At 42.9% G+C, this 26129-nt stretch overlaps 2 protein-coding genes across 5 annotated transcripts in view; both read left to right on the top strand.

The window, feature by feature from the left end:
- LOC143764546 (zinc finger protein 90-like) overlaps positions 1–14098 on the top strand; it is a 28327-nt gene extending 14229 nt beyond the window's left edge. Inside the window, exon 9 of one of the 2 annotated variants that reach the window (XM_077250197.1) lies at positions 9064–14098. In XM_077250197.1, coding sequence (XP_077106312.1) covers positions 9064–9704 — 641 coding nt within the window. In that variant the 3' untranslated portion in view covers positions 9705–14098. The remainder of the gene's footprint in view (positions 1–9063) is intronic. The other variant, XM_077250198.1, reaches the window with a different exon arrangement.
- A 9594-nt stretch (positions 14099–23692) lies between these two features.
- Positions 23693–26129, top strand: part of LOC143764544 (uncharacterized) — a 43754-nt gene continuing 41317 nt past the window's right edge. Inside the window, exon 1 of one of the 3 annotated variants that reach the window (XM_077250195.1) lies at positions 23693–23814. The gene's annotated coding sequence lies outside the window, so the exon portion shown is untranslated. Of the gene's footprint in view, positions 23898–23953; positions 23979–26129 lie in introns of those variants that run through there. The other 2 variants (XM_077250194.1, XM_077250196.1) reach the window with 2 other exon arrangements.

The raw sequence follows: 26129 nt of genomic DNA, 5'->3' as shown, positions 1-26129 counted from the left end.
TTTTGAGGAAAGGAAACACATTTATTATTTTCACGGCTCTGCGTTATAAACTTCTGTGAAGCACTTGGGGGTTCAAAGTGCTCACCACACATCTAGATAAGTTCCCTTGGGGGTCTAGTTTCCAAAATGGAGTCACTTGTGGGGAGTTCCTACTGTTTAGGCACATCAGGGGCTCTGCAAAAGCAACCTGACGCCCGCAGAGCATTCCATCAAAGTCTGCATTTCAAAACGTCACTACTTCCCTTCCGAACCCCGACGTGTGCCAAAACAGTGGTTTACCCCCACATATGGGGTATCAGCGTACTCAGGAGAAACTGGACAACAACTTTTGGGGTCCAATTTCTCCTGTTACCCTTGGGAAAATAAAAAATTGTGGGCTAAAAAATCATTTTTGAGAAAAGAAAAATTATTTTTTATTTTCATGGCTCTGCGTTATAAACTTCTGTGAAGCACTTGGGGGTTCAAAGTGCTCACCACACATCTAGGTTAGTTCCTTGGGAGGTCTAGTTTCCAAAATGGGGTCACTTGTGCGGGAGCTCCAATGTTTAGGCACACAGGGGCTCTCCAAACGCGACATGGTGTCCGCTAATGATTGGAGCTAATTTTCCATTCAAAAAGCCAAATGGCGTGCCTTCCCTTCCGAGCCCTGCCGTGCGCCCAAACAGTGGTTTACCCCCACATATGGGGTATCATCGTACTCAGGACAAACTGGACAACAACATTTGGGGTCCAATTTCTCCTATTACCCTTGGGAAAATTAAAAATTCTGGGCTAAAAATCATTTTTGAGGAAAGAAAAATTATTTTTTATTTTCACGGCTCTGCGTTATAAACTTCTTTGAAGCAACTGGGGGTTATAAGTGCTCACTATGCATCTAGATAAGTTCCTTGGGGGCTCTAGTTTCCAAAATGGGGTCACTTGTAGGGGATCTCCAATGTTTAGGCACACAGGAGCTCTCCAAACGCGACATGGTGTCCGCTAACGATTGGAGCTAATTTTCCATTCAAAAAGTCAAATGGCACGCCTCCCCTTCCGAGCCTTGCCGTGCACCCAAACAGTGGTTTACCCCCACATATGAGGTATCGGCGTACTCAGGAGAAATTGCCCAACAAATTTTAGGATCCATTTTATCCTGTTGCCCATGTGAAAATGAAAGAATTGAGGCTAAAAGAAATTTTGTGTGAAAAAAAAGTACTTTTTCATTTTTGCGGATCAATTTGTGAAGCACCTGGGGGTTTAAAGTGCTCACTATGCCTCTAGATAAGTTCCTTGGGGGGTCTAGTTTCCAAAATGGGGTCACTTGTGGAGGAGCTCCAATGTTTAGGCACACAGGGGCATTCCAAAAGCGACATGGTGTCCGCTAACGATGGAGATAATTTTTCATTCAAAAAGTCAAATGGCGCTCCTTCCCTTCCGAGCCTTACCATGTGCCCAAACAGTGGTTTACCCCCACATGTGAGGTATCGGTGTACTCAGGAGAAATTGCCCGACAAAATTTAGGATCCATTTTATCCTGTTGCCCATGTGAAAATGAAAAAATTGAGGCAAAAATAATTTTTTGGGGAAAAAAAAGTACTTTTTCATTTTTACGGATCAATTTGTGAAGCACCTGGGGGTTTAAAGTGCTCACTATGCTTCTAGATAAGTTCCTTGGGGGGTCTAGTTTCCAAAATGGGGTTACTTGTGGGGGAGCTCCAATGTTTAGGCACACGGGGGCTCTCCAAACGCGACATGGTGTCCGCTAAAGATTGGAGCCAATTTTTCATTCATAAAGTCAAATGGCGCTCCTTCCCTTCCGAGCCCTGCCGTGCGCCCAAACAGTGGTTTACCCCCACATATGAGGTATCAGCGTACTCAGGACAAATTGGACAACAACGTCCGTGGTCCAGTTTCTCCTTTTACCCTTGGGAAAATAAAAAAATTGTTGCTAAAAGATCATTTTTGTGACTAAAAAGTTAAATGTTCATTTTTTACTTCCATGTTGCTTCTGCTGCTGTGAAACACCTGAAGGGTTAATAAACTTCTTGAATGTGGTTTTGAGCACCTTGAGGGGTGCAGTTTTTAGAATGGTGTCACTTTTGGGTATTTTCAGCCATATAGAACCCTCCAAATGACTTCAAATGTGAGGTGGTCCCTAAAAAAAATGGTTTTGTAAATTTTGTTGTAAAAATGAGAAATCACTGGTCAAATTTTAACCCTTATAACTTCCTAGCAAAAAAAAAAATTTGTTTCCAAAATTGTGCTGATGTAAAGTAGACATGTGGGAAACGTTATTTATTAACTATTTTGTGTCACATAACTCTCTGGTTTAACAGAATAAAAATTCAAAATGTGAAAATTGCGTAATTTTCAAAATTTTCGCCAAATTTCCTTTTTTTTCACAAATAAACTCAGAAATTATCGACCTAAATTTACCACTAACATGAAGCCCAATATGTCACGAAAAAACAATCTCAGAATCGCTAGGATCCGTTGAAGCGTTCCTGAGTTATTACCTCATAAAGGGACACTGGTCAGAATTGCAAAAAACGGCAAGGTCATTAAGGCCAAAATAGGCTGGGTCATGAAGGGGTTAATAAAGATACATGAAAAACTGGGTGTACCTTCATAGTCCTAGGCAGCTTCAACCGGCAGGCCACAGCGCTCACAATACCGTTGATCTTGAAAGGGCCAATGAATTTCTGTCCAAGTTTTTGTGAAGGAACGTTTAACTTCAGATTCTTAGTTGCTAACCACACGGAATCTCCTACGTTGAACATGGGTGCAGGTTTACGGAATCTATCAGCCGATCTCTTATAACGTTCTTGAGCTGTGGACAGGGATTCCTTCAGAACCTCCAGATTCTGTCTCATCGCAGTCAGCCTTTCCTCCACTGCTGGAACCGGAGAATTAATTGGAGACCTAGGTAAAATACACGGATGATAACCCAGATTGGCAAAGAAAGGTGTAAATTTAGTGGAGGCGCTCTGAGAATTATTATATGAAAATTCGGCTAACGGCAGCAACTCCAACCAATCATCCTGGAGATGGCTGACATAGCATCTTAGATATTGTTCCAGCGTCTGGTTGGTACGCTCAGTCTGACCATTTGTCTGGGGATGGTAAGCGGAAGAGAGACAGACATTAATATTGAGTGCAGAGCAAAACCCCTTCCAGGATCTTGAAGTGAACTGTACTCCACGGTCAGAGATTATCTCATCCGGAACCCCATGCAACCGAAAGACATTCTGTATAACCAAGTTCACTGTATCTTTAGCTGAGGGGAGGCCGGTGCATGGAACAAAATGAGCAGCTTTAGTCAGGCGATCAACTACCACCATGATTGTATTCATGCCCCCCGATGTAGGCAGCTCCACAATAAAGTCCATTGATATAGACCCCCAAGGGGCGGGACGGAACAGGTAATGGTTGTAGAAGACCCGTAGGTGCCACATGAGGAGTCTTGTAATGGGCACATACCTTGCAAGAGAGAACATAGTCCTTGGTATCCTTCAGGCAAGTTGGCCACCAGAAGAATCGGCTCAGGAACTCTTGTGTCTTTTGTACCCCCCTGTGACCAGCCAACTTGGAGTCATGTACCAACTTGAGGATATGCAGACGGACGACCTCAGGGACGTAGATACGTTGATCTCTGAACCACATGCCACCCTTAAAGACAAGATTAATATCCACAGGTGGGTTGGCCAGAAATACATCACCGTCATAGGCCTCCCTGCACTCCTTCCACAAGTCCTGATCGTGGATAACTCCGATGAAATTGGCATCAGATAGAATGGTCTTGGACGGGGCTCCAGGTACGGAATCCGCAGCATGGATTCGGGATAAAGCATCAGCCTTCCCATTACGAGAACCTGGACGGTACGAGATAAGAAAGTTAAATTGATTTAAAAATAAGTTCCAACGAGCCTGACGAGGAGAAAGACATCTAGCGGATTTAAGGAACTCTAAATTGCGATGGTCAGTTAGCACTATGATCTGTTGTGCAGCTCCTTGCAGATGATACCTCTATTCTTTGAAAGCCGAAATAATAGCAATTCCTTGTCTCCCACGTCGTAATTCTCTGCTGAGGTTAGTCTATGGGAAAAGAAAGCACAAGGATGTAGCAGACCCTTCTCTCCAGTTCTTTGGGAGAGAATAGCCCCCAAAGCATTATCAGAAGCGTCCACCTCCACAATGAATGAAAGTGCTGGATCTGGGTGTATCAACAGCGGTGCTGATGTGAAACAGATCTTAAGCCGATCAAAAGATTCTTGAGCCTGTGATGACCACTTAAAGGGCTTTTCCTTCTTTGTCAAGGAAGTAATGGGACGGACAATATCAGAAAAATTTCGAATGAAGCTTCTGTAGAAATTTGCAAAACCAATAAAATGTTGGACCTCCTTAACGTTCTTGGGTACCGGCCAGTCAAGGATAGCCTGAATCTTACCAGATTCCATGTTCAGCCCCTGGGGAGAGATGATATAACCTAAGAACTGTATCTCAGAACGATGGAACTCGCATTTCTCCGGCTTAATATACAGATGGTTCTCTTTCAGATGTCTTAAAACAGTTTTGACATGTTCTTCATGTTCCTGTAGAGAGTCAGAAAATATTAGTATATCGTCCAAATAGATCACCACAAACTGGTCCAACAAATCTCTGAAAATGTCATTAGCAAGGTGTTGAAACGTTGCAGGGGCGTTACAAAGCCCGAAGGGCATAACAAGAGATTCAAAGTGTCCATACCGGCATCTGAATGCTGTCTTCCACTCATCCCCTGGACGAATACGCACCAAATTATAAGCCCCACGAAGATCCAGTTTAGAGAACACCTTAGCATGGCAAACTCTTTCCAGTAATTCGGGAATCAGAGGCAAAGGGTAACGGTTTCGTACGGTTACCTTATTGAGTTCCCGATAGTCAACACAGGGTCTCAGGGTCCCATCCTTCTTTTTTACAAAAAATATAGGTGCCCCTGCTGGTGAGGAAGAAGGACGTATGAAGCCTTTGGCCAGATTTTCATCAATATACTCCTTTAAGGCTTGAAGCTCAGGTGCCGCCAAAGGGTATACGTTACCAAAAGGAATAGCTGCCCCAGGAAGCAGCTCAATGGGACAGTCATAATGCCTGTGTGGAGGAAGCTGATCTGCATTCTTCTTGTCACAGATGTCAGAGAACTCTTTATATGCTGGAGGTAAAGTATATACCTGTACATGTGGTTCCGTAGCCGTGGACTCCGGGACAGCTTCTGTTAACGCTGAGTTGCTCCTTGTTGGAAAGGTAATCTCCTTGGTCTCCCAGTTCATAATTGGGTTCTGAGAACGCAACCAAGGAATGCCTAAAATCACAGGAAAATGAGGAGAAGAAATTAGCAAGAAAGAAAGTTGCTCCTGATGATTAGGCTCCAACACAATTTCAAGGGGTACGGTCTCCTGATCCACAGGCCCAGAGATTAAAGGTGACACATCCACTGTTTCCATGGTAATTGGAGAGGCTCTTTGCTGAATTTCAATACCATGTTCCTTGGCAAATGCGATATCCATGAAATTGCCACCTGCACCAGAGTCAATTATAGCTGCACTGGAAATCCACTGTCCTGAACACAGGATCTTAATAGGGAGAGAACAGTGAGAGTTCTTTTCCTTCAGCTCCTTGGGGGGTGAAGTCATAGAAAGTGAATGGAATACAGCGTTTAAAGGCAGGCTACATTCAGAGATGTCAGATTCATCATCACAGTTGTCATACTCCCCTACTGCTGCTAGCACCTTGTTAGGCCGTCTAGGACACTTAGGACAATTGATCAAGAAGTGGTCAGACTGGCCGCAGTAGAAACATAGACTTTCACGAAGGCAATGCTCCCGGCGCTCATTGATCTCGTACCTCTGAACGAAATCAATTTGCATGGGCACCTCCTCCACCTCCCGAGAGGTTTTACCTGCAGGCTCTTTGGAAGGAAGGGAAAAGTTAGAAATACGGTTGTAAGCAGCAAATTTTTCCTGCCTACGCTCAGTAAGGCGAATGTCTATGCGCACACAATGCTGTATAAATGTCTCTAGCTCTTGTGGTGACTCAGAGCGGGCTAGTTCATCTTTTATAATACTAGACAGACCCCTTTTAAAAATAGGCAATTGTGCATAACTGTCCCAATTGGTATCTACCACTAATCTCCTGAATTCAGTGGCATACTCAATAACAGAACGTTTAGCCTGGCGTAAAGACAACAAAGCAGATTCAGCGGTTGCACGGCGATTAGGGTCATCAAACATTAATGCCATAGCGGCCAAGAAATCATCCAAGTTATTTGACCGTGGGTCACGAGACTCAATCATCGGATTGGCCCAGGCGAGCGCTCGTGCGGTCAGCAGCATTATTACACTCAATACTTTGGATCTATCAGTAGGAAAACGGTCAGCATGCACATCAAAATATAGCATACATTGATTCACAAAGCCACGAAATTTGGCGCGAATACCATTAAATCTGAATGGGGGCAACTTAGGTGGGCTAGCTGGTGGTGGTTGCCCAGAGGGTAAGGTCACTTGTGCATCTATTTGCGTGCTTATGTCCTGAAAAGCCCGTCCATACTGGGACTCTATGCCAGCAAGTTTGTTTTCCTGGGCTGCCATGTGGTTGCTCAAGTCCTGCAAAGTCTGTCCAAACACTTGTTGATTGAGTTCAAAGCTTCCAAACTTCTTTTGCAGACCTTCCACATCTTTCTGCAGTGATCTAATTATGGAAAACACCTGCTCTAGTCTGCTTTCTGCAGTCATTGTTCCAGCAGTCTCCTTTTTTTTTTTTTTTTTTTTACGGCTAGAGTATCCTGTAATAATTATAGGGGATAACTCAGGAGACTCTTTGCGTGGAACAAGACAACTACAGGACACAGTTTTATAAGTGGTAAAGTCTATATTATCACACGGTGATTCAAACAGGTGCAGAGAGAAACTCAAGTCCACAACACTTGGTGTAAATATTAAACGCAGCTTAGCAGTATATGGGAAACTTCAGAGGAAAATGCAATCAAGCAGAAAGTCTATGAAGCACAGTTATTCTTGAGGATACTTGACACGAATAGATCCTTGTCTTAGTCCAAACACAGATAAGCTTATAAGGCAGTTCAAATAATATCTTAGCTCAACCAGGGAGGCCTGGTTAATAGTCTCAGGTTTTTGCAGAGCAGCAAACGCTTACATGTCCAGCAAATGCAGATGTAAGTAAATACAAGCAGCAGATGAAGGAGGATTACTGGAACTGGTGTATGCAGCAGGAACTCTGAGCAGAGTAGCAGGATCACCACACAGGTTCACAGGAGCAGGTATATAGCCTGGGAGTAATCAGAGGTCAGGAGCTGGATGCAAGGCAGAATACTCTTTCACAGACTGAAGGCTGGGGTGGAGTTTTATAGCTGTAAGACACAGTGCACATGAGACCAAAGACGCCATCTTGGAAAAGGGCAGTAATGCCCAAAAGGTAAAAAATGTTCAGAGTCCTGACACACTATAGCTTATGGTGCTATGCACACATCCGTGTTTTTATGGATCGTGTGTACGTGCAAAACACATGGAGAAATGTCCTATTTTTTCCTGCAGCAGATATGACAAGGGTCCATGGAAAACACATACAGCACATGGATGGCATCAATGTGCGATCTGAGTGCGTCCATAGTTAACATTGCAAAGTTTAGGAGAAACTTTGTAAATTATTTCTTTCTTTATCCGTACTGGCAAAACACTGATGACCACACTAATGGTAAAAACGAACACACGAATGACACACTGATGGAAAACACTCCGGTACTGTTTTTTCACATACGTGTTTTATACAGACGTGTGAAGGAGGCCTTATGACCTTGACCTAGAATGGTGAGCCGCTTTGTAAGATCAGCTGCCACACCGTGGACCTTCAGGTCTGATCGGCCATTGCAGGGCAAGTATGTGACCAGAAATGACTCTCTCCAGCAAGAACTTATTGGCTGGGATTAGAGAAACTGAGTTGGCCTCCTATCTTAGACATTTTGGGCATATCAACAAAATATATCATAGAGTAAGGGGTTAATGTCTTTAGGCCTGCCAAATCGCACAGTTAAGCTACATTTACTATATTTTCAGTCCGAATGCTGTCCATGAAAGCAGATGATGAATATTATCCAATGGGGCTGTCCAAATGATCATTTTATTATTTGCACGGACCGAATCTGCTCGTGAAAAGAAGTCGCCGCATGCGTTAGTCTTCTCCGTGTTTTAGATAAGACCAACCTAGTCAATAGGTGTGCAAAAAACAAAACAATAGCAATACAGATGAAAAATCGTCCTTTTTTTCTGGATGAAAATGGGACCATTTTTTTTATACGCTTGTGTGAATTTGGCTCTACAGTGTGGTAGTTCTCAGCAGAACGCTGAAACAAAGAATTGTTGAGGGTGGGCACAAGGAGTGTTTTTAACTTATTATGCAGCTAGGAATTACCGTATTCTGTTTAGTATCATGTATGAAAAACCTAAATTAATGTACAGAACGCCTATATTCATGACGGGTATAAAATATACAAACACTCCATGAAACCCTTGGAGATTGTCGGAAATCACACTCCTGTATTTCTTCTATTCCTACCCGCCGTAATCTGTATCCCAGAAACTTCTAAATTGGAGTGGTTTCCACCATAACAATCATAAATGTCCACTAGGAGTTTCTTCTACACCCGCTTTGTGAGATGGCTAATGGTGGCCTTATCCAGTCGCAGACTGTATGAAGAGGTGGACGCCTCTCCATTCAAATCTATGGGGATAAAAAGCAAATGACCAAGCTTCATTCAGCCTTTTGGCAAATCGGCAGTGAAAACATGGTCAACCAGACAAAGATCTTGGGATGAAAAAATGAAATGCTCCTTTTATAACATCTGATTGGTCTTTCATGACATAGACTTTAGAATATGACTGAGTATCGTAGGAGTTCCTGAGATCTGGGACCAAATTGTTTTAGAAAATGTTCTAGTGACCTTGATATGCCTTTGAATTAATGTCTTATTACACAGTTTTATGATATGCAGCTGCTTATTACGAGTCTTCTCTTTTTTTTTTTCCATCTTAGCAGACTTTCACAGTCAGGACACAAGCGAACAGCAAAATGATGATTTTGTGGAATCTCCTATAAATAAATGTATTCTGGGTAAGTTTTCCAAACAAAGAGTTTATCCATGCACTGAGTGTGGCAAAAGTTTTCTCTGCAAATCAAGTCTTAGCCGACATCGGAAAATCCACCGGCAAGACCGCTATAACTCTCTGGATGGTGAACATGGCTTCCCGAGACTTCCCTACCTCGCACTGCACCAGAAGGTTCACCAAAGCGAAAAGCAATATTCTTGTGACGAGATCCAAAGTGATTTCACGGACCAAGCCTACCTTTATGAAGACAATGAAGACAATATGCCAGACACAGGAGAAAGGCCATTTTCATGCGACATCTGTCCGAAAAGTTTCCGAAATCGGTCCAGTCTCTATAAACATAAGAAAACACACTTAGGTGTAAGACCGTTCAGATGTGACCATTGTCACAAAACCTTCAGCCATAACTATGGTCTTCTGCGTCACAAGCGAGCTCACACGGGAGAGAGACCCTTTGAGTGCAGTCTGTGTAGGAAAAGATTTTATCGGAAGGATACTTTGGAAAAACATCAAGTAGTCCACGCCAAACAAAGGAGCTTTATGATAAAGGCCGGTTGGCTGGATTAAAGCATTATTACAGTGTATATATTTTTTTCTTATTAAACATATGACAGCTCTTCATATTGACTTTCGGGAACTGTAAAACAGTCCTGATTCTTTTAGCCTATGTGAATTCAGAGCTTTTGGTGAAGATCCACTCCAAGAAAAGCTTGAAAGGTTCTTATTTGTAATGTAAAACTGCTTTACTGTTCATAAGTTCAGTGTTTTATGCATTTGATTTTCTTCCCTTGGGGCTTTGAAAAATGCTTGTTGCAAAAAAAAGTGCATGTCACTTCTCTGAAGTGGCTTCTGATGGAATCTGCTCCCAACTAGACACTCTCCAATCAAAGGGCTGCAAAACAAAAATACTTCAGGAAGAAATCTTTTTCCAAAAGTCTTAAAAAACTCTTCAAAACAACTCCATAAAGAATAATAAATTTCTCCAAAAACTCTGTCTTCACATAGCCTTAGGGTGTGATCACACATGGGCCCTGATTCATCATTGTCTTTGCTCATTATTTTTGTCTAGCTTTGTGTGTTTTTTGCCTTTTTTCTTTGTACCCTGTAGTATCTGCAACTGTTTTAGGTCTTTTTTTTTTTGTTTTCTTCTTTGGGTGGAATTTAGTGATTCCAAATGTTTTCACTTGGATTTATTAATTTCGACTTTTTAAAAAGTCACAGCCACTTCAGATCCCCCCTGGTGTATTATTGAGTGTGCCAGTATTTTGCCACAAATTTTTGCGCCATTTTGCAAAAGGTACAACTCTTGGCGCCAAAAAAGTCGTAAAAACAGTTTGAGACAGAAAAAAGACAATTTTTGACTTTGCGCTAAATTCATGAACCGTGTAAGCCAGTTTGAAGAATTTGGCTCCAAAAAATGTCAACTAATACCACGAGACAAAAAAGCGACTTAAAAATATACAAATGATGAATTGGGGTCTGAGATTTTTTGGAGTCAAAACTAAAAAACCCCACAAGTTTTGGTTGGAGAGTTTCTGCTCCAAAGACTCAGCTAATAGACTCTGTGAGAACTTACCCATAGGGTCATTAACTGCTATGCACTTCAGTCGGATATTTAATATTTTTATGTATAAGTACTGGAAAGTGGAAAAATGCACAGTATTTTAATGTTTGTATGTAGAATACATATTCCTAGTTTTCTTTGTATGAGTATATTGTGCTTGGTCTCACATAATGGTACAATACCCTCTAGGTTTAATTTATATGTTCTCCTTGTGACGTCTCCAGTTTTTATATTTACTTGACTATTGTTTTTGCATATAGCTATAATAATGGGGCCAGTTATTAGGTTTAGGATTATATAACATGTATAATATACATTTTCGCTATTTAGATTATTATTCCATCTTCCCATTTACTTACAACAGAGGGGATTTTACTGAGGATTTTGGTCACTGTTGGAAAAGATTACGTGACATGAGTGATCTCTGGCCTTTAGTTCTCCAGCTGTTGAAAAACTCCTAGAACATCATGCTGGGAGTTGTAGTTGTGCAAAAACTAGAGCACTTAAAGGCGCCCACACACATTGGACAAAACTGCCAATATCGGTGGACAGTGTAATGTGTATGGAGGGTCCCGACACTACCCCGACAGGTGTTATCAATGAGTGAAGAATCCGTCCATGGGATTTCCAATGGTCTACCAATTTGTTTGGCAGGGATAAAATGAATGAAACTGAAAGGGAGAAGATAATTAGATATTAGAAACAAACTTTTTGAGTGTGATCAATGAGTGGATCAGGCTGCCATGAGAGGTGGGGAGTTCTCCTTCAATGGAAGTCCTCAAACAGAGGCCGGACAGACATCTGTCTGAGATGGTTTAGTGATCCTGCATTGATGAGGGGTTTGAACACAATGACCCTGGAGGTCCCTTCCAACTCTACCATTCTATGATAAGCAGCTGCTAGAGGAGTCTGACAGCTGCTCCTCTCATAGAGAACATCGGAGTGCTCCGCCAAACCGAGCGTCCATGTGTATGGAGGAGGAGAAAAAGATAACTTTCAACTGAATAATTGTTCGTCTGACAGTTAACTAATGTATGGAGACCAGAGGTTGAATAGAAAAACGTTTAATCTTCTTATAAAAACAAGCAACTTTTCAATTTACTTATTAAAACATTTTTCAATTCTCAAGATTGAACAGATTCTTAATTTCATAGTTTACAGCTCGTTGTGTAAGTTAAAGGACACCTTTGCAGTAGCCGGTTTCTTACGCGAGGAGTGCTGGAGTTCATACAGCTTGCAAGCCCTGGCAGGAAAGCTGGATCAGACCAGCATTTGTTGCCCCTATGCTCGGCTTTTGCTACAGAGGCAAACCCTCCTCTGCTGACAGCATGGGAGAGCACACAGTTCGGACCAGCATCATAGTCATGACACTGGCCTGAACGGTCAAACTTCAGAAGCTCACCACTCCCCAGCAGGCAGGAAGCCGGGAGGCAGGCGAGCGCTGTGCTCCTGAAGATCAAATATGAGACCACCTTTTAGTCTGCTCCTCGTCTCCCCAGTGCTTTTAGATTAGAGTAGTTCAGACTTACCACTACGCTCCCCGTACGACTGGGCTGTCTTCAATGCAATATGAGCCCCATCAGGCACATGCCAAATCAGCCTCATCCTAGCTACATCCCTGTGCTATAGAGCGAAGGACGGTGACCAGGTACATATAATGAGGGCTTCCCACCCTCCCTACCCAGAAGGAGATTTTTTCGGTGTTGAGCACAACATATCCTGTGCATGTTTCCAAGATGGTGTGTGCATAGTAGGCAAGTACTGAAGGCTTCTGCTAAAACTTTTTCCCTATATTCTGTATGATGCCATATATAATAAAGCAAAAGTAAAATATCCTTGAATTTGATGATACGTCCACATACAGTCCTGGCCAAAGGTGTTTGCATTCTTGAAATTATTCCAGAAAATGAAGTATTTCTCACAGAAAATTATTACAATTACACATGTTTATTTCCTTTGTGTGTATTGGGACAACACAAAAAAAACAGGGGGAAAAAAAGCTAATTGGACATAATTTCACACAAACCCCCCAAAATGGGCCTGAGAAAATTGGCAGCTCTCCAAAATTATGGGTAAACAACTTTGTTTCAAGCATGCGATGCTCCTTAAAACTCACCTGTGGCAAGTAACAGGTGTGGACTATATGAAAATTACACCTGAAATCAGATAAAAAGGAGAGAAGTTGACTCAATCTTTGCATTGTGTGTTTGTGTGGGCCACACTAAGCATGGAGAACAGAAAGAGGAGAAGAGAACTGTCTGAGGACTTGAGAACCAAAATTGTTGAACAATATCAACTATCTCAAGATTACAAGTCCATCTCCAGAGATCTTGATGTTCCTTTATCCACGGTGTGCAACATAGTCAAGAAGATTACAACCCATGGCACTGTAGCTAATCTCCCTGGACATGGACGGCAGAGAAAAATTGATGAAAGGTTGGAATGCAGGATAGTGTGGATGGAGGATAACCAGCCGCAATCAAGTTCCAAAGAAATTCAAGCTGTCCTGCAGGCACAGGGTGCATCAGTGTCAGTGCAAACTGTCGACATTTGAATGAAATGAAACGCTATGGCAGGAGACCCAAGATTATCCCACTGCTGACACAGAGACATAAAGAAGCTAGACTGCAGTTTACCAAAATGTGAGTGAGTCAGAATCCTTCTGAGAAAGCATCTTGTGGACAGATGAGATCAAGATAAAGCTTTTTGGTAAAGCACATCATTCTAGTGGAGCAGTTTACAAAATTCCAATTGAGAGGTGTAAGAAGCTTGTTGATGGTTATAGGAAGCGATTGATTGCACTTATTTATTCCAAAGGGTGTGCAACCAAATATTAAGTTTAGGGTGGCAACAATTTTGCCTTGTCCATTTTGGGGTTTTTGTGTGTAATTATGACCAATGTGCCTGTTTTCTGTTTTTTTTTTTGTGTTCTTCCAATACACACAATGGAAATAAACGTGTCTAACAAAACATGTATCATTGCAATCATTTTCTGGGAGAAATATTTCATTCTCTGGAAAAATTCGGCCATGACTGTAAATTCAACTACATGACAGTACACATCACAAATGACCTGACGCCAAGTAAAACTTCGCCCTGATCAATGGAGTTATGATGAATCACATGGCCTAATAACCAACATATAGAAGGGTTTCCAGAATCAGTAATAAGGGTCTACTTTTTTTTTCCCCTAGAACCATATGGGGAAATTTATCCAAGACTGGATACCTGTTTTGTGACATTTGCAAACATTTAACAACTTTTTGCATATTTATTCTGGCTTTGGTACTTTTGGTTTTTGCAAAGTCTATCTGTAATGCTGTATTTAAAAAATATATACATTTTTTACAAATTGTAATGTACATATATTAAAGCACTGAATTATTAATACAGTTCCATGATCTTGTGCCATGTGTGTCATAAATGTTGTCAACTCTGTATATTTGTACCTGTACAGAAAATATCGGGGTAGAAAACTGTCTAAAACTGGGGATTGGCGTCAGTATTTCTGATGCAATAGTGGCCTAGCCATGAAGCCAAGAGTGGTCACCAGCAGGGCTGTGGAGTCGGATTTGGAGCCCATTTTGGTGGAATCAGAGTCGGTGTCATGGAAATTGAGGAGTCGGAGGTTTGGCTTATCGACTCTACAGCCCTGTCAGGGTTGTGGAGTTCGAGTCTGAGTCAGAGCCCATTTTGGTGGAGTCGGTGTCATGGAAATTGAGGAGTCGGAGGTTTGGCTTACTAAGTCCACAGCCCTGGTCAAAAGACACCTTCAAAAGAAAATATAGGGGTTTCCCACTCAGTTTGAACACCACAACAAAAGAAAAAACCCTCTAAAATATACCTTTTATTCATATAGTTAAAAAATCCAATACCGGGTGACATAAATAACACTCACATATAGTAACAAAAAAATCAAATGACTCAATATAATTAACATATGTAAGAGAGAAAAAGGGGGACTAATGTCACCCTAGTAGGCCCTAATGAGGCCCTACCCGTCTGCAGAGGTTGGCACCCTAGTTGTTGACGACATGGCGCCCCCCGTTCAACGTCGGAGTCCCTAAGGTCCCTAAGTCACCCTAACATACCAAAGGATGTGACACAGAAAAACACACACACACAAAAAAAATGACAGAATATCTAAAAAACCTGAAAAAGGCTTATCTCGTAATACATAAGATGCTGGATGTACTATCAAGTAAGTGGCAGGGTCAGTGCCCACACTCAGATGTTCACTAAATTGTCTCCACCTTCTAATGTTTGTGCAAACAGCAAAAAAAAAATTGGGGGCTCTTATGCACAGAAAAGTCTATGCATGTCTCTAGCACATACCACAATTTTTATAGAAATTTACGGTGCAGAATTCAACAAAATAAGCTAGTATAGCGAAAAGTGTGCCCTTATTAGGACATCTGTCATGGTTCCCAATGGCAAGGGAACGTAAGAAACATATAAGTAACGAACGAGCTCTCGGGTGATGGAAACTCGAGTTGACCGTGAGCTAAATCTACCACACAACTAACAGTAGCCAGGGAGCATACCTACGGCTTCCTATATGCCACGCGCCAGCCGGAGGACTAACTACGCCTGGTAGAGGAAGAAACAGACCTGGCTTACCTCTAGGGAAATACCCCAAAAGATGATAGCAGCCCCCCACATGTAATAACGGTGAATTAAGAGGAAAAGACATACACAGTATGAAAGTAGATTTAGCAAAGAGAGGTCCACTTACTAGATAGCAGAAGGATACAAAAGAGGACTTCACGGTCAACTGAAACCCTTTCAAAAACCATCCTGAAATTACTTTAAGACTCCTGTGTCAACTCATGACACAGGAGTGGCAATTTCAGCCCGCAAGAGCTTCCAGCTACAGAGAATTACAAAAACTGCAAACTGGACAAAAGGTACAAAACAAAAGGACAAAGTCCACTTAGCTGATCAGCAGACTAGTAGCAGGAACATGCAACCGAAGGCTCTGGTTACAATGCTGACCGGCAAGGAAATGACTGGAGAGCAAGGCTAAATAGGAAACTCCCAAACACTGATGGAAGCAGGTGAACAGAAGCAGCAAAGTGCAAACAAGTCACCAGTACCACCAGCAACCACCAGGGGAGCCCAAAAAGCGGATACACAACAGTACCCTCCCCTTAAGGAGGGGGCACCGAACCCTCACAAGAACCGCCAGGGCGATCTGGATGAGCCCTATGAAAGGCACGAACCAAATCCGAGGCATGAACATCAGAGGCAGTTACCCAAGAATTATCTTCCTGACCATAGCCTTTCCATTTAACCAGATATTGAAGTCTCCGTCTGGAAATACGGGAGTCCAAGATCTTCTCTACGACGTACTCCAATTCACCCTCCACCAGCACAGGAGCAGGAGGTTCAGTAGAAGGAACCACCGGTACCTCATATCTCCGCAACAACGACCGATGGAACACATTATGGATAGCGAAAGATGCCGGGAGGTCCAAACGAAAGGAAACAGGGTTAAGAATCTCCAAAATCCTATAAGGACCGATGAACCGAGGCTTAAATTTGGGAGAAGAAACCCTCATAGGGACAAAACGGGAAGACAACCACACCAAGTCCCCAACGCGAAGGTGGGGACCAACACGACGACGACGGTTAGCAAACTGCTGAGTCCTCTCCTGGGACAATTCCAAATTATCCACCACTTGTCCCCAAATCCGATGCAACCGATCCACCACCGCATCCACTCCAGGACAATCCGAAGATTCAACCTGACCAGATGAAAAACGCGGATGAAACCCTGAATTGCAAAAGAAAGGAGAAACCAAAGTGGCAGAACTAGCCCGATTATTAAGAGCAAACTCCGCCAACGGCAGAAAGGCAACCCAATCATCCTGATCCGCAGACACAAAACACCTCAAATAAGTCTCCAAAGTTTGATTAGTTCGCTCCGTCTGGCCACTGGTCTGAGGATGGAATGCAGACGAAAAGGACAAATCAATGCCCAACCTGGCACAGACTGCCCGCCAAAATCTAGACACGAACTGGGTACCCCTGTCAGAAACGATGTTTTCCGGAATACCATGCAAGCGAACCACATTTTGAAAAAACAGAGGGACCAACTCAGATGAGGAAGGCAACTTAGGCAATGGCACCAAATGAACCATTTTAGAAAAACGGTCACACACCACCCAGATGACAGACATCTTCTGAGAAACAGGGAGATCCGAGATAAAGTCCATAGAGATGTGCGTCCAAGGCCTCTTCGGAATAGGCAAGGGCAACAACAACCCACTAGCCCTAGAACAACAAGGCTTGGCCCGAGCACACACATCGCAAGACTGCACAAAAACACGCACATCTCGAGACAGGGAAGGCCACCAGAAGGATCTAGCCACCAAATCTCTGGTGCCAAAAATTCCCGGATGACCTGCCAGAGTAGAAGAATGAACTTCCGAGATGACTCTAGTGGTCCACTCGTCAGGAACAAACAGTCTACCAGACGGACAACGATCAGGTCTATCCGCCTGAAATTCTTGCAAAGCACGTCGCAAATCTGGAGAGACAGCAGACAAAACCACTCCATCCTTAAGGACACCAGCAGGTTCAGAATTCCCAGGAGAGTCAGGCTCAAAACTCCTAGAAAGAGCATCTGCTTTCACATTCCTAGAACCCGGTAAGTACGAGACCACAAAATTAAACCGGGAAAAGAACAACGACCAACGTGCCTGTCTAGGATTCAGGCGCCTGGCAGACTCCAAATAAATTAAATTCTTGTGATCAGTCAAAACTACCACCTGATGTCTGGCACCCTCAAGCCAATGACGCCACTCCTCAAATACCCACTTCATGTCCAAAAGCTCCCGATTACCAACATCATAGTTTCGCTCGGCGGCCGAAAATTTTCGCGAAAAGAACGCACAAGGTCTCATCACTGAGCAGTCGGAACTTTTCTGCGACAAAACCGCCCCCGCTCCGATCTCGGAAGCATCGACCTCAACCTGAAAGGGAAGAGAGACATCAGGCTGGCGCAACACAGGGGCAGACAAAAAGCGGCGCTTAAGCTCCCGAAAGGCCTCCACGGCAGCAGGGGACCAATTGGCAACATCAGCACCCTTTTTAGTCAAATCCGTCAGAGGTTTAGCAACGCCAGAAAAACCAGCTATAAATCGACAATAAAAATTAGCAAAGCCCAAGAATTTCTGGAGACTCTTCAGAGAAGTAGGCTGCGTCCAGTCGTAAATAGCCCGAACCTTGACAGGGTCCATCTCAATAGAAGAAGGGGAAAAAATATACCCCAAAAATGAAATTTTTTGAACCCCAAAAACACACTTTGAACCCTTTACACACAAAGAATTCTCCCGCAAAACCTGAAAAACCCTCCTGACCTGCTGAACATGAGACTCCCAGTCATCAGAAAAAATCAAAATATCATCCAAGTACACAATCATAAATTTATCCAAACATTCACGGAAAATATCATGCACTAAGGACTGAAAGACAGAAGGTGCATTAGAAAGGCCGAAAGGCATTACCAAATACTCAAAATGGCCCTCAGGCGTATTAAATGCGGTCTTCCACTCATCCCCCTGCTTAATTCGCACCAAATTATACGCCCCACGAAGATCAATCTTAGAGAACCACTTAGCCCCCCTTATGCGAGCAAACAAATCAGTCAGCAAAGGCAACGGATACTGATATTTGACTGTAATTTTATTCAGGAGACGATAATCAATACAAGGCCTCAGAGAGCCATCCTTTTTAGAGACAAAGAAAAAACCGGCTCCTAAAGGTGATGAAGAAGGACGAATATGTCCCTTTTCCAGAGACTCCTTAATATACTCGCGCATAGCAGCACGTTCAGGTATAGATAGGTTAAACAAACGACCCTTTGGAAATTTACTGCCAGGAATCAGATCTATGGCGCAATCACAATCCCTGTGAGGAGGGAGTGAACCAATCTTAGGCTCTTCAAAAATATCACGATAATCAGACAAAAATGCCGGAATCTCAGATGGAATAGATGACGAAATGGACACCATAGGAGTGTCCCCATGAGCCCCCCGACATCCCCAGCTTAACACAGACATAGCCTTCCAGTCAAGGACTGGGTTATGAGACTGTAACCATGGTAATCCAAGCACCAAAACATCATGTAAATTGTACAACACAAGGAAGCGAATCACCTCCTGATGGTCTGGAGTCATACGCATAGTCACTTGCGTCCAGAACTGTGGTTTATTACAAGCCAAAGGTGTAGAATCAATACCCTTCAGAGGTATAGGGACTTCCAGAGGCTCTAAATCAAACCCACAGCGCCTGGCAAAGGACCAGTCCATAAGACTCAGAGCGGCGCCAGAGTCCACATAGGCATCCACGGTAATAACTGATAATGAACAAATCAAGGTTACAGACAAAATAAATTTGGACTGTAAAGTGCCAATTGAAATGGACTTGTCAACCTTCCTAGTACGCTTAGAGCATGCCGATATAACATGAGCAGAATCACCACAATAGAAGCATAACCCATTTTTACGCCTATAATTCTGCCGCTCGCTTCTGGACATAATTCTGTCACATTGCATTTTCTCTGGCGTCTCTTCAGAAGATACCGCCAAATGGTGCACGGGTTTGCGCTCCCGCAAACGCCGATCAATCTGAATTGCCATTGTCATGGACTCATTCAGACCTGTAGGCGCAGGGAACCGGACCATAACATCTTTAACGGCATCAGAAAGGCCCTCTCTGAAATTTGCCGCTAAGGCGCACTCATTCCACTGAGTAAGCACAGACCACCTACGAAATTTTTGGCAGTATATCTCCGCTTCATCTTGCCCTTGAGATAGGGCTATCAAAGCTTTTTCAGCTTGAATCTCCAAATTAGGTTCCTCATAAAGCAACCCTAAAGCCAGGAAAAACGCATCCACATTGAGCAACGCAGGATCCCCTGGTGCCAATGAAAATGCCCAATTTTGAGGGTCACCTCGCAGCAAAGAGATTACAATCTTAACCTGCTGGACAGGATCTCCTGAGGAGTGAGGTCTGAGAGAAAGGAATAATTTACAATTATATTTGAAATTCAAAAACCGAGATCTATCTCCGGAAAACACCTCTGGTGTAGGGATTTTAGGTTCAGAAATAGGAGCATGTATAACAAAATCTTGTAAATTTTGAACCTTCGTAGCAAGATTATTTAAACCTGCAGCCAAACTCTGAGGATCCATCTTTAAACAGGTGAGCTCAGAGCCATTCAAGGATTATAAGGAGAGAAAGGCAAAGGCTGTAATTAAAGCTGAAATACAACTGATCCAACTATGGAGCAAGCATAGGGGAAAAAGGGAAAAAAAAAAATAAATTTACAGACTTCTTTTTTCTCTCCTTTCTTCTGCCAATAAGTTTAACACAGGCCGGTCATACTGTCATGGTTCCCAATGGCAAGGGAACGTAAGAAACATATAAGTAACGAACGAGCTCTCGGGTGATGGAAACTCGAGTTGACCGTGAGCTAAATCTACCACACAACTAACAGTAGCCAGGGAGCATACCTACGGCTTCCTATATGCCACGCGCCAGCCGGAGGACTAACTACGCCTGGTAGAGGAAGAAACAGACCTGGCTTACCTCTAGGGAAATACCCCAAAAGATGATAGCAGCCCCCCACATGTAATAACGGTGAATTAAGAGGAAAAGACATACACAGTATGAAAGTAGATTTAGCAAAGAGAGGTCCACTTACTAGATAGCAGAAGGATACAAAAGAGGACTTCACGGTCAACTGAAAACCCTTTCAAAAACCATCCTGAAATTACTTTAAGACTCCTGTGTCAACTCATGACACAGGAGTGGCAATTTCAGCCCGCAAGAGCTTCCAGCTACAGAGAATTACAAAAACTGCAAACTGGACAAAAGGTACAAAACAAAAGGACAAAGTCCACTTAGCTGATCAGCAGACTAGTAGCAGGAACATGCAACCGAAGGCTCTGGTTACAATGCTGACCAGCAAGGAAATGACTGGAGAGCAAGGCTAAATAGGAAACTCCCAAACACTGATGGAAGCAGGTGAACAGAAGCAGCAAAGTGCAAACAAGTCACCAGTACCACCAGCAACCACCAGGGGAGCCCAAAAAGCGGATACACAACAGACATCACAATATAGGTGCAAGCCAATCTGATCACATAGGCACAACTTATTTATATATAGTGGGCATACCACAAACAACACCTTCTATAAATACAGGTCCACTGTCAACATATGGACATAAGTCCATAGTAGAATATAGACAGTACCACAAAAAAAATACACAGCGCCCACATGTTAAAGCCGGTCATATGGATTTAGAACAGACTAATTTCAGACAAAGCTGCCATGCTCAATAGCAGAAAATAGTCATAATACTTATAAGCCGTAGATAATAGGCATCCCGACGCAGTTCCCTCTCTGGATAAATGGAGGGTTCATCAGGGGACAAAGATGGAGGTTACCGTCTCCCCCAGCTGCCGAAAGACAAATGCAAAGTGCGGCGTACACCCGGTATTGGAATTTTTAACTATATGAATAAAATGTATATTTTAGAGGGTTTTCTCTTTTGTTGTGGTGTCCACAGCCCTGGTCACCAGAAGAGCAGTCAAAAGACGACAAGTCAGAGGATAAGAATTGAGCAGAAGATTCTTCAAGAAAACACTGGTGGTGTTCATCCTGAAGTGTCTTTTTTGGTGTCTCTTTAGGCGTCTTTTGCTGCAGTTCTGCCAATGATGTTTTTTGGGTTTTTTTTCCCATTATGTATATAACACCGAGCGTCTTCCTAGCCAAAGAATGGTAAGGGTATTACTTTTCACAAAATTGCAGCTCTTGAAATCTAAAGTGGTAAAAAGACACTCAAAAGACTGAACAGCTGCACGGACAGTGTTTTTTTTTTTCCATAGAAAGGCATATGTTCATTCTGTATAGCATGTGTTAGGTGCTTTTTCAGGTGGGTGCCAGAGCAAACCCACCTGAAAAAGACACTGTGTGCATATACTTTACAGTAAGTCCCCACAATGTGCTTTTCAGAGTACATATTTTCACTGCGCAAAGAACGAATCATATCACAGTTTAAGCAAACTGGATGGGATTTATAGAAAAACGCAGTGTGAAAAAAACACTAAAAATGCATGTAAAAAAATACTAGAAAATGCAAGAAACCTAATCGGTGCAGAAAATCTGCAAGGTGAAAAATGCACCAAATACATATTGTGGGAACGTAGCCTAAGGGTATGTGCACGCAACATCTTTTTCAGATGAATTTCCCCTGGAATCCACTTGAAAGGCGATGTAAAAGTATCCCCAAAATGAATATATTGCACAGCAATGTAAAAAAACACATTGCTGCTTACATGTCCCATCTTATGTCACTCCTTTTAACTGATTCAATGTTCGGAAGCCTTTAAGTGGTTGAAAAAAGAGAAGAAATGCTTATTCTTCAGGTGGCTTCGCTTATACTGTCGGATTCTCAAGGAGCTGGCGGTCATGGGCCCTATGCATTCTCCCGGTGTCCAGCATTCCTCAGTGCAAGGGAATTTAGTGAGAACGTGCACGTCCAGTTGGAATATGGCCAGACCTATGCAAATTGTATACTTGCGGTCAAATGACTTCCTTGCCTCCCCTCCAAAACCTAAGAGTACTGACTGAGAAATGTGAGGATTAACAGGTCTGCAGTCACACAGAGTAGACTGCCTGCAAACTTTCTTGCCAAACCTGGTCAACTGCTTTAAGTATATTGGCAGTAACTGAGTATAGCCACACACAGAATTTCATTGCGCAGTTTCTTTTTTTTGGTTATAGCCCCCCCCCCTTTACACTGTATTTACCAAAAGATATATCTTATTATACTATAAACTAAGCCAATTTGTTGTGCTGGTAAAAATTACTTAACCAACAGCATTACATTTTTGATTTTTTTGGTTGTGGACAATTAAAGTGAACCTGACAGGTGATTCAGGAGCTGCAACATTTCAGAGAAAACAAAATGTAAAAAGCGTCTGGGGGCGATGCATCTCACATGGCTAGCCTGAGGACGATCCCCGGTAGCATCTCCACGTCCCTCTCCCCTGGACTGACAGGTCTCTCCCTATGTGTGTACAGCGTTAGAAGAAGCTCATGTGGCTACTGGCCACCACAGGCAGGCGTGTCGTGGCGGCCCAGCCAGTGTCCACCGCGGTATGGAGTGTCTGCGCTTCTTTAGGTGGTTGTTAGGCTACGTTCACACTAGCGTTGTGCGCCGTTGCGTCTGCGACGCAACGCACGCAAAAACGCGTCAAAACGCACGCAAAAACGCTGCGTTTTGCGACGCATGCGTCGGTTTTTGCCGAAAATCGGACGCAAGAAAAATGCAACTTGTTGCGTTTTCTTGGTCCGACGCTTGCGGCAAAAAAGACGCATGTGTTGCACAACGCAACAAAAAAAAACGCATGCGTCCCCCATGTTAAGTATAGGGGCGCATGACGCATGCGTCGCCGCTGTGTCGCCGACGCAAACCCGACGCACATTAGCTTAACGCTAATGTGAACGTAGCCTTAGCGGTTTAGAAAAAGAGGTCGGGGGTAAGGACACAACGAAGGCGAGGGTGGAACCGCTGAAAGATAACGAGCTGAGTCTGGTGGAGATATTCCCCCCCACGCTGCTTCTCTATGGCCATGTCATATTATGCCTCCCCTGGATTTTTTAATGAGCCAACTGATTAAAAGCAACGAGAAAATGTGGCATTTTATACCACCAAACTGGGCTGTGCACAACTGACAGGTTTTATAAGTACCACTGTGCTGAGTGTATTGTGTATGTCAGTGATTATTGTATACACCTTCATATATCACTGTAGGCCGCATATATATCTGCATAGACACAGCAGGGCCCTGAGGTGCTGCCAATGGTATCAACTACACTACAGTAATATATATACTGTGGAGAGACTACAACGGTAAACACACAACACAGCGCGCATGCGCACCAGTAGAGCAAGCAAACTGCTCAGTGAGCACGCGCGAAGGTTGCTTCTCTCCGTCATCGCGCATGCGCGCTCCTCCGTCCATTGACTCGCGTGTAGAGGAAGTTGAATGTTTTTGCATCCAGGCTGCGCAACTATAATGCGAAGATCCACGCAGGTCAGTGTCACCTGTGGGTCCGGATGTGTGTGACTGATCCTATAGACACTTGGGTTGACGTCACTTAGCTGCAGAGTTTGCAGGTAGCTTTAAAGCGCTCGTTTCTTTATAGACGTTTATAGCAGAGCTGCGGGATGTCGTGATGGGAGTGCCCCTTTAAATATGTAAATGAGCTTGATTTAACTGTTGATGTTTTGTTTTTTATGGTACAGGGGTCATTACTGTTTCTTAATTAACAGATTAATAGTCTATAGGCATTATTATCATCATTGTTATTTATCACTTTATATACATTTTTATCACATTATTTGGCAGATTATTATTTTTTATCTTAGTTTATTATCACATTTATAATTATTCACTATTTATCACATTTTATTATTATTATTATTATTTTAGTTTATTACTGCAATTCTTGGTTTTATTATAATAATATTTTATTGCTATTATTATTACTATTGCTATCATTGTTATTGTTACTGTTGTTTTTATTATCATTATTACTGTTATTCAGTTATTGCTATTAATTATTTCTGTTATCTTTTATTATGGATTATTACTATTGTTATCCTTATTGTTATCATTATTATTACGATTGCTATTGTTATTGGTTCCTGTGATTGCGAATCTGAAGGCTTTGGGGGAAATCTTCCTGCTGTCACCCCCATGGAGCTGCTCAGCGTTGCAGACACTGGGGATGTTGCAGCCATTGCTGGTTCTTATATAATAACGGAGCAGCATAAGGTAGAAACCCCTTTCTTCTGTGTTACCCCTGTTGATATACCTACGTATTGATTGCATTAAAGGGGTTTTTCGGCTCTGTTCTCTTCCACATCGGAGGTAACGGGTGCTGGTATGATCACCAGGTATTGTGCATACGTCTCGGCAGCTCCGTGGGGTGGTTACAATACTGGTAATACTCGCCTTCAATCCAAAAGTTAACGGTGCTGGACAACCCCTTTATACACTGCTCAAAAAAATAAAGGGAACACTAAAATCCCACATCCTAGATATCACTGAATTAAATATTCCGGTTGTAAATCTTTATTCATTACATAGTGGAATGTGTTGAGAACAATAAAACCTAAAAATGATCAACGTAAATCACAACTAATATCCCACTGACAGGGGCTGGCTGGCAAATTTTAGCCGGGGGGCAGGCACACAACAGTGGCCCACAAGTTGTGGCGGCCTGTTTTTAAACAACTTACCTCATGCTGCTGCATAAAACAGCAACCAAGCTTACCAAATAGATACTGGAGCAAAACCGAGCTTAACATAGTAACATAGTTAGTAAGGCCGAAAAAAGCCATTTGACCATCCAGTTCAGCCTATATTCCGTCAGAATAAATCCCCAAATCTACGTCCTTCTACAGAACCTAATAATTGTATGATACAATATTGTTCTGCTCCAGGAAGACATCCAGGCCTCTCTTGAACCCCTCGACTGAGTTCGCCATCACCACCTCCTCAGGCAAGCAATTCCAGACATATCACATTGATATGGGAACAGAACTGAGCTCAGGACATGTATATGGGAACAGAATCAAGCTTACTACAGACACACAGATACAAGAACAGATTCGGTTATCAGAAACATAAGTTTGTGGCCTGGAAGTTGCATTTTATCCTCATAATTTCTGCCATATTCAAACTGCATATTTTCTGTACTTGTCACGTGACTGCTCCATACATGATGCATACGCAAATATGAGCCAACCCCTTATTTAAATTTCTCTCAGTTGTTACCCCAACATTTGCTCGTGATTGGTTATATGCAAACTGAATAAAGACTTGATGAGCACAGAGAGTGAAATCAATGATATGTTAGTTGTATATTACAAACTGTGAGGGGATGTGCCCACGATCAGTAATTGCTGCAGGTTTGACGCTGCGTACTTATGCAGCGTCAAACCCACAGCGGAAGGATGGTACAGCAAAGTGGATGGGATGTCAAGACATCCCATGTCCATTATGCGTCCATAGTCGCCTGCGGATCACCCGCGGACACGGACATGCAGCGCGTCTCTCCAGACCACAGCCTGTCTATTTCTCTTGTGGAGCGGCTCGTGACCGCAAGAGAAATTTCACCAATAGAATATATTAGACGCGGTGAATCTGCACGGTTCAGTGAACACATACGGATTCACCTGCATTCAATAGACAGCAGCGCTTTGGACATAGCGGACATGCACTGCATCCACAGCGCTGCTAATTCCCGACCATGTGCACCCGGCCTTAATCTTCTGCATGTGAAAGCAGATTCACACAAGTGTACATAAAATCATTTAAAGAGTTTCAATCCAGAAAAGTCG

This window comes from Ranitomeya variabilis, chromosome 4, assembly GCF_051348905.1.
Source record: "Ranitomeya variabilis isolate aRanVar5 chromosome 4, aRanVar5.hap1, whole genome shotgun sequence".
Lineage (NCBI taxonomy): Eukaryota > Metazoa > Chordata > Amphibia > Anura > Dendrobatidae > Ranitomeya > Ranitomeya variabilis.
The sequence above is the reverse complement of the archived record's forward strand: the minus strand, read 5'-3'. Positions and strand labels throughout refer to the sequence as shown.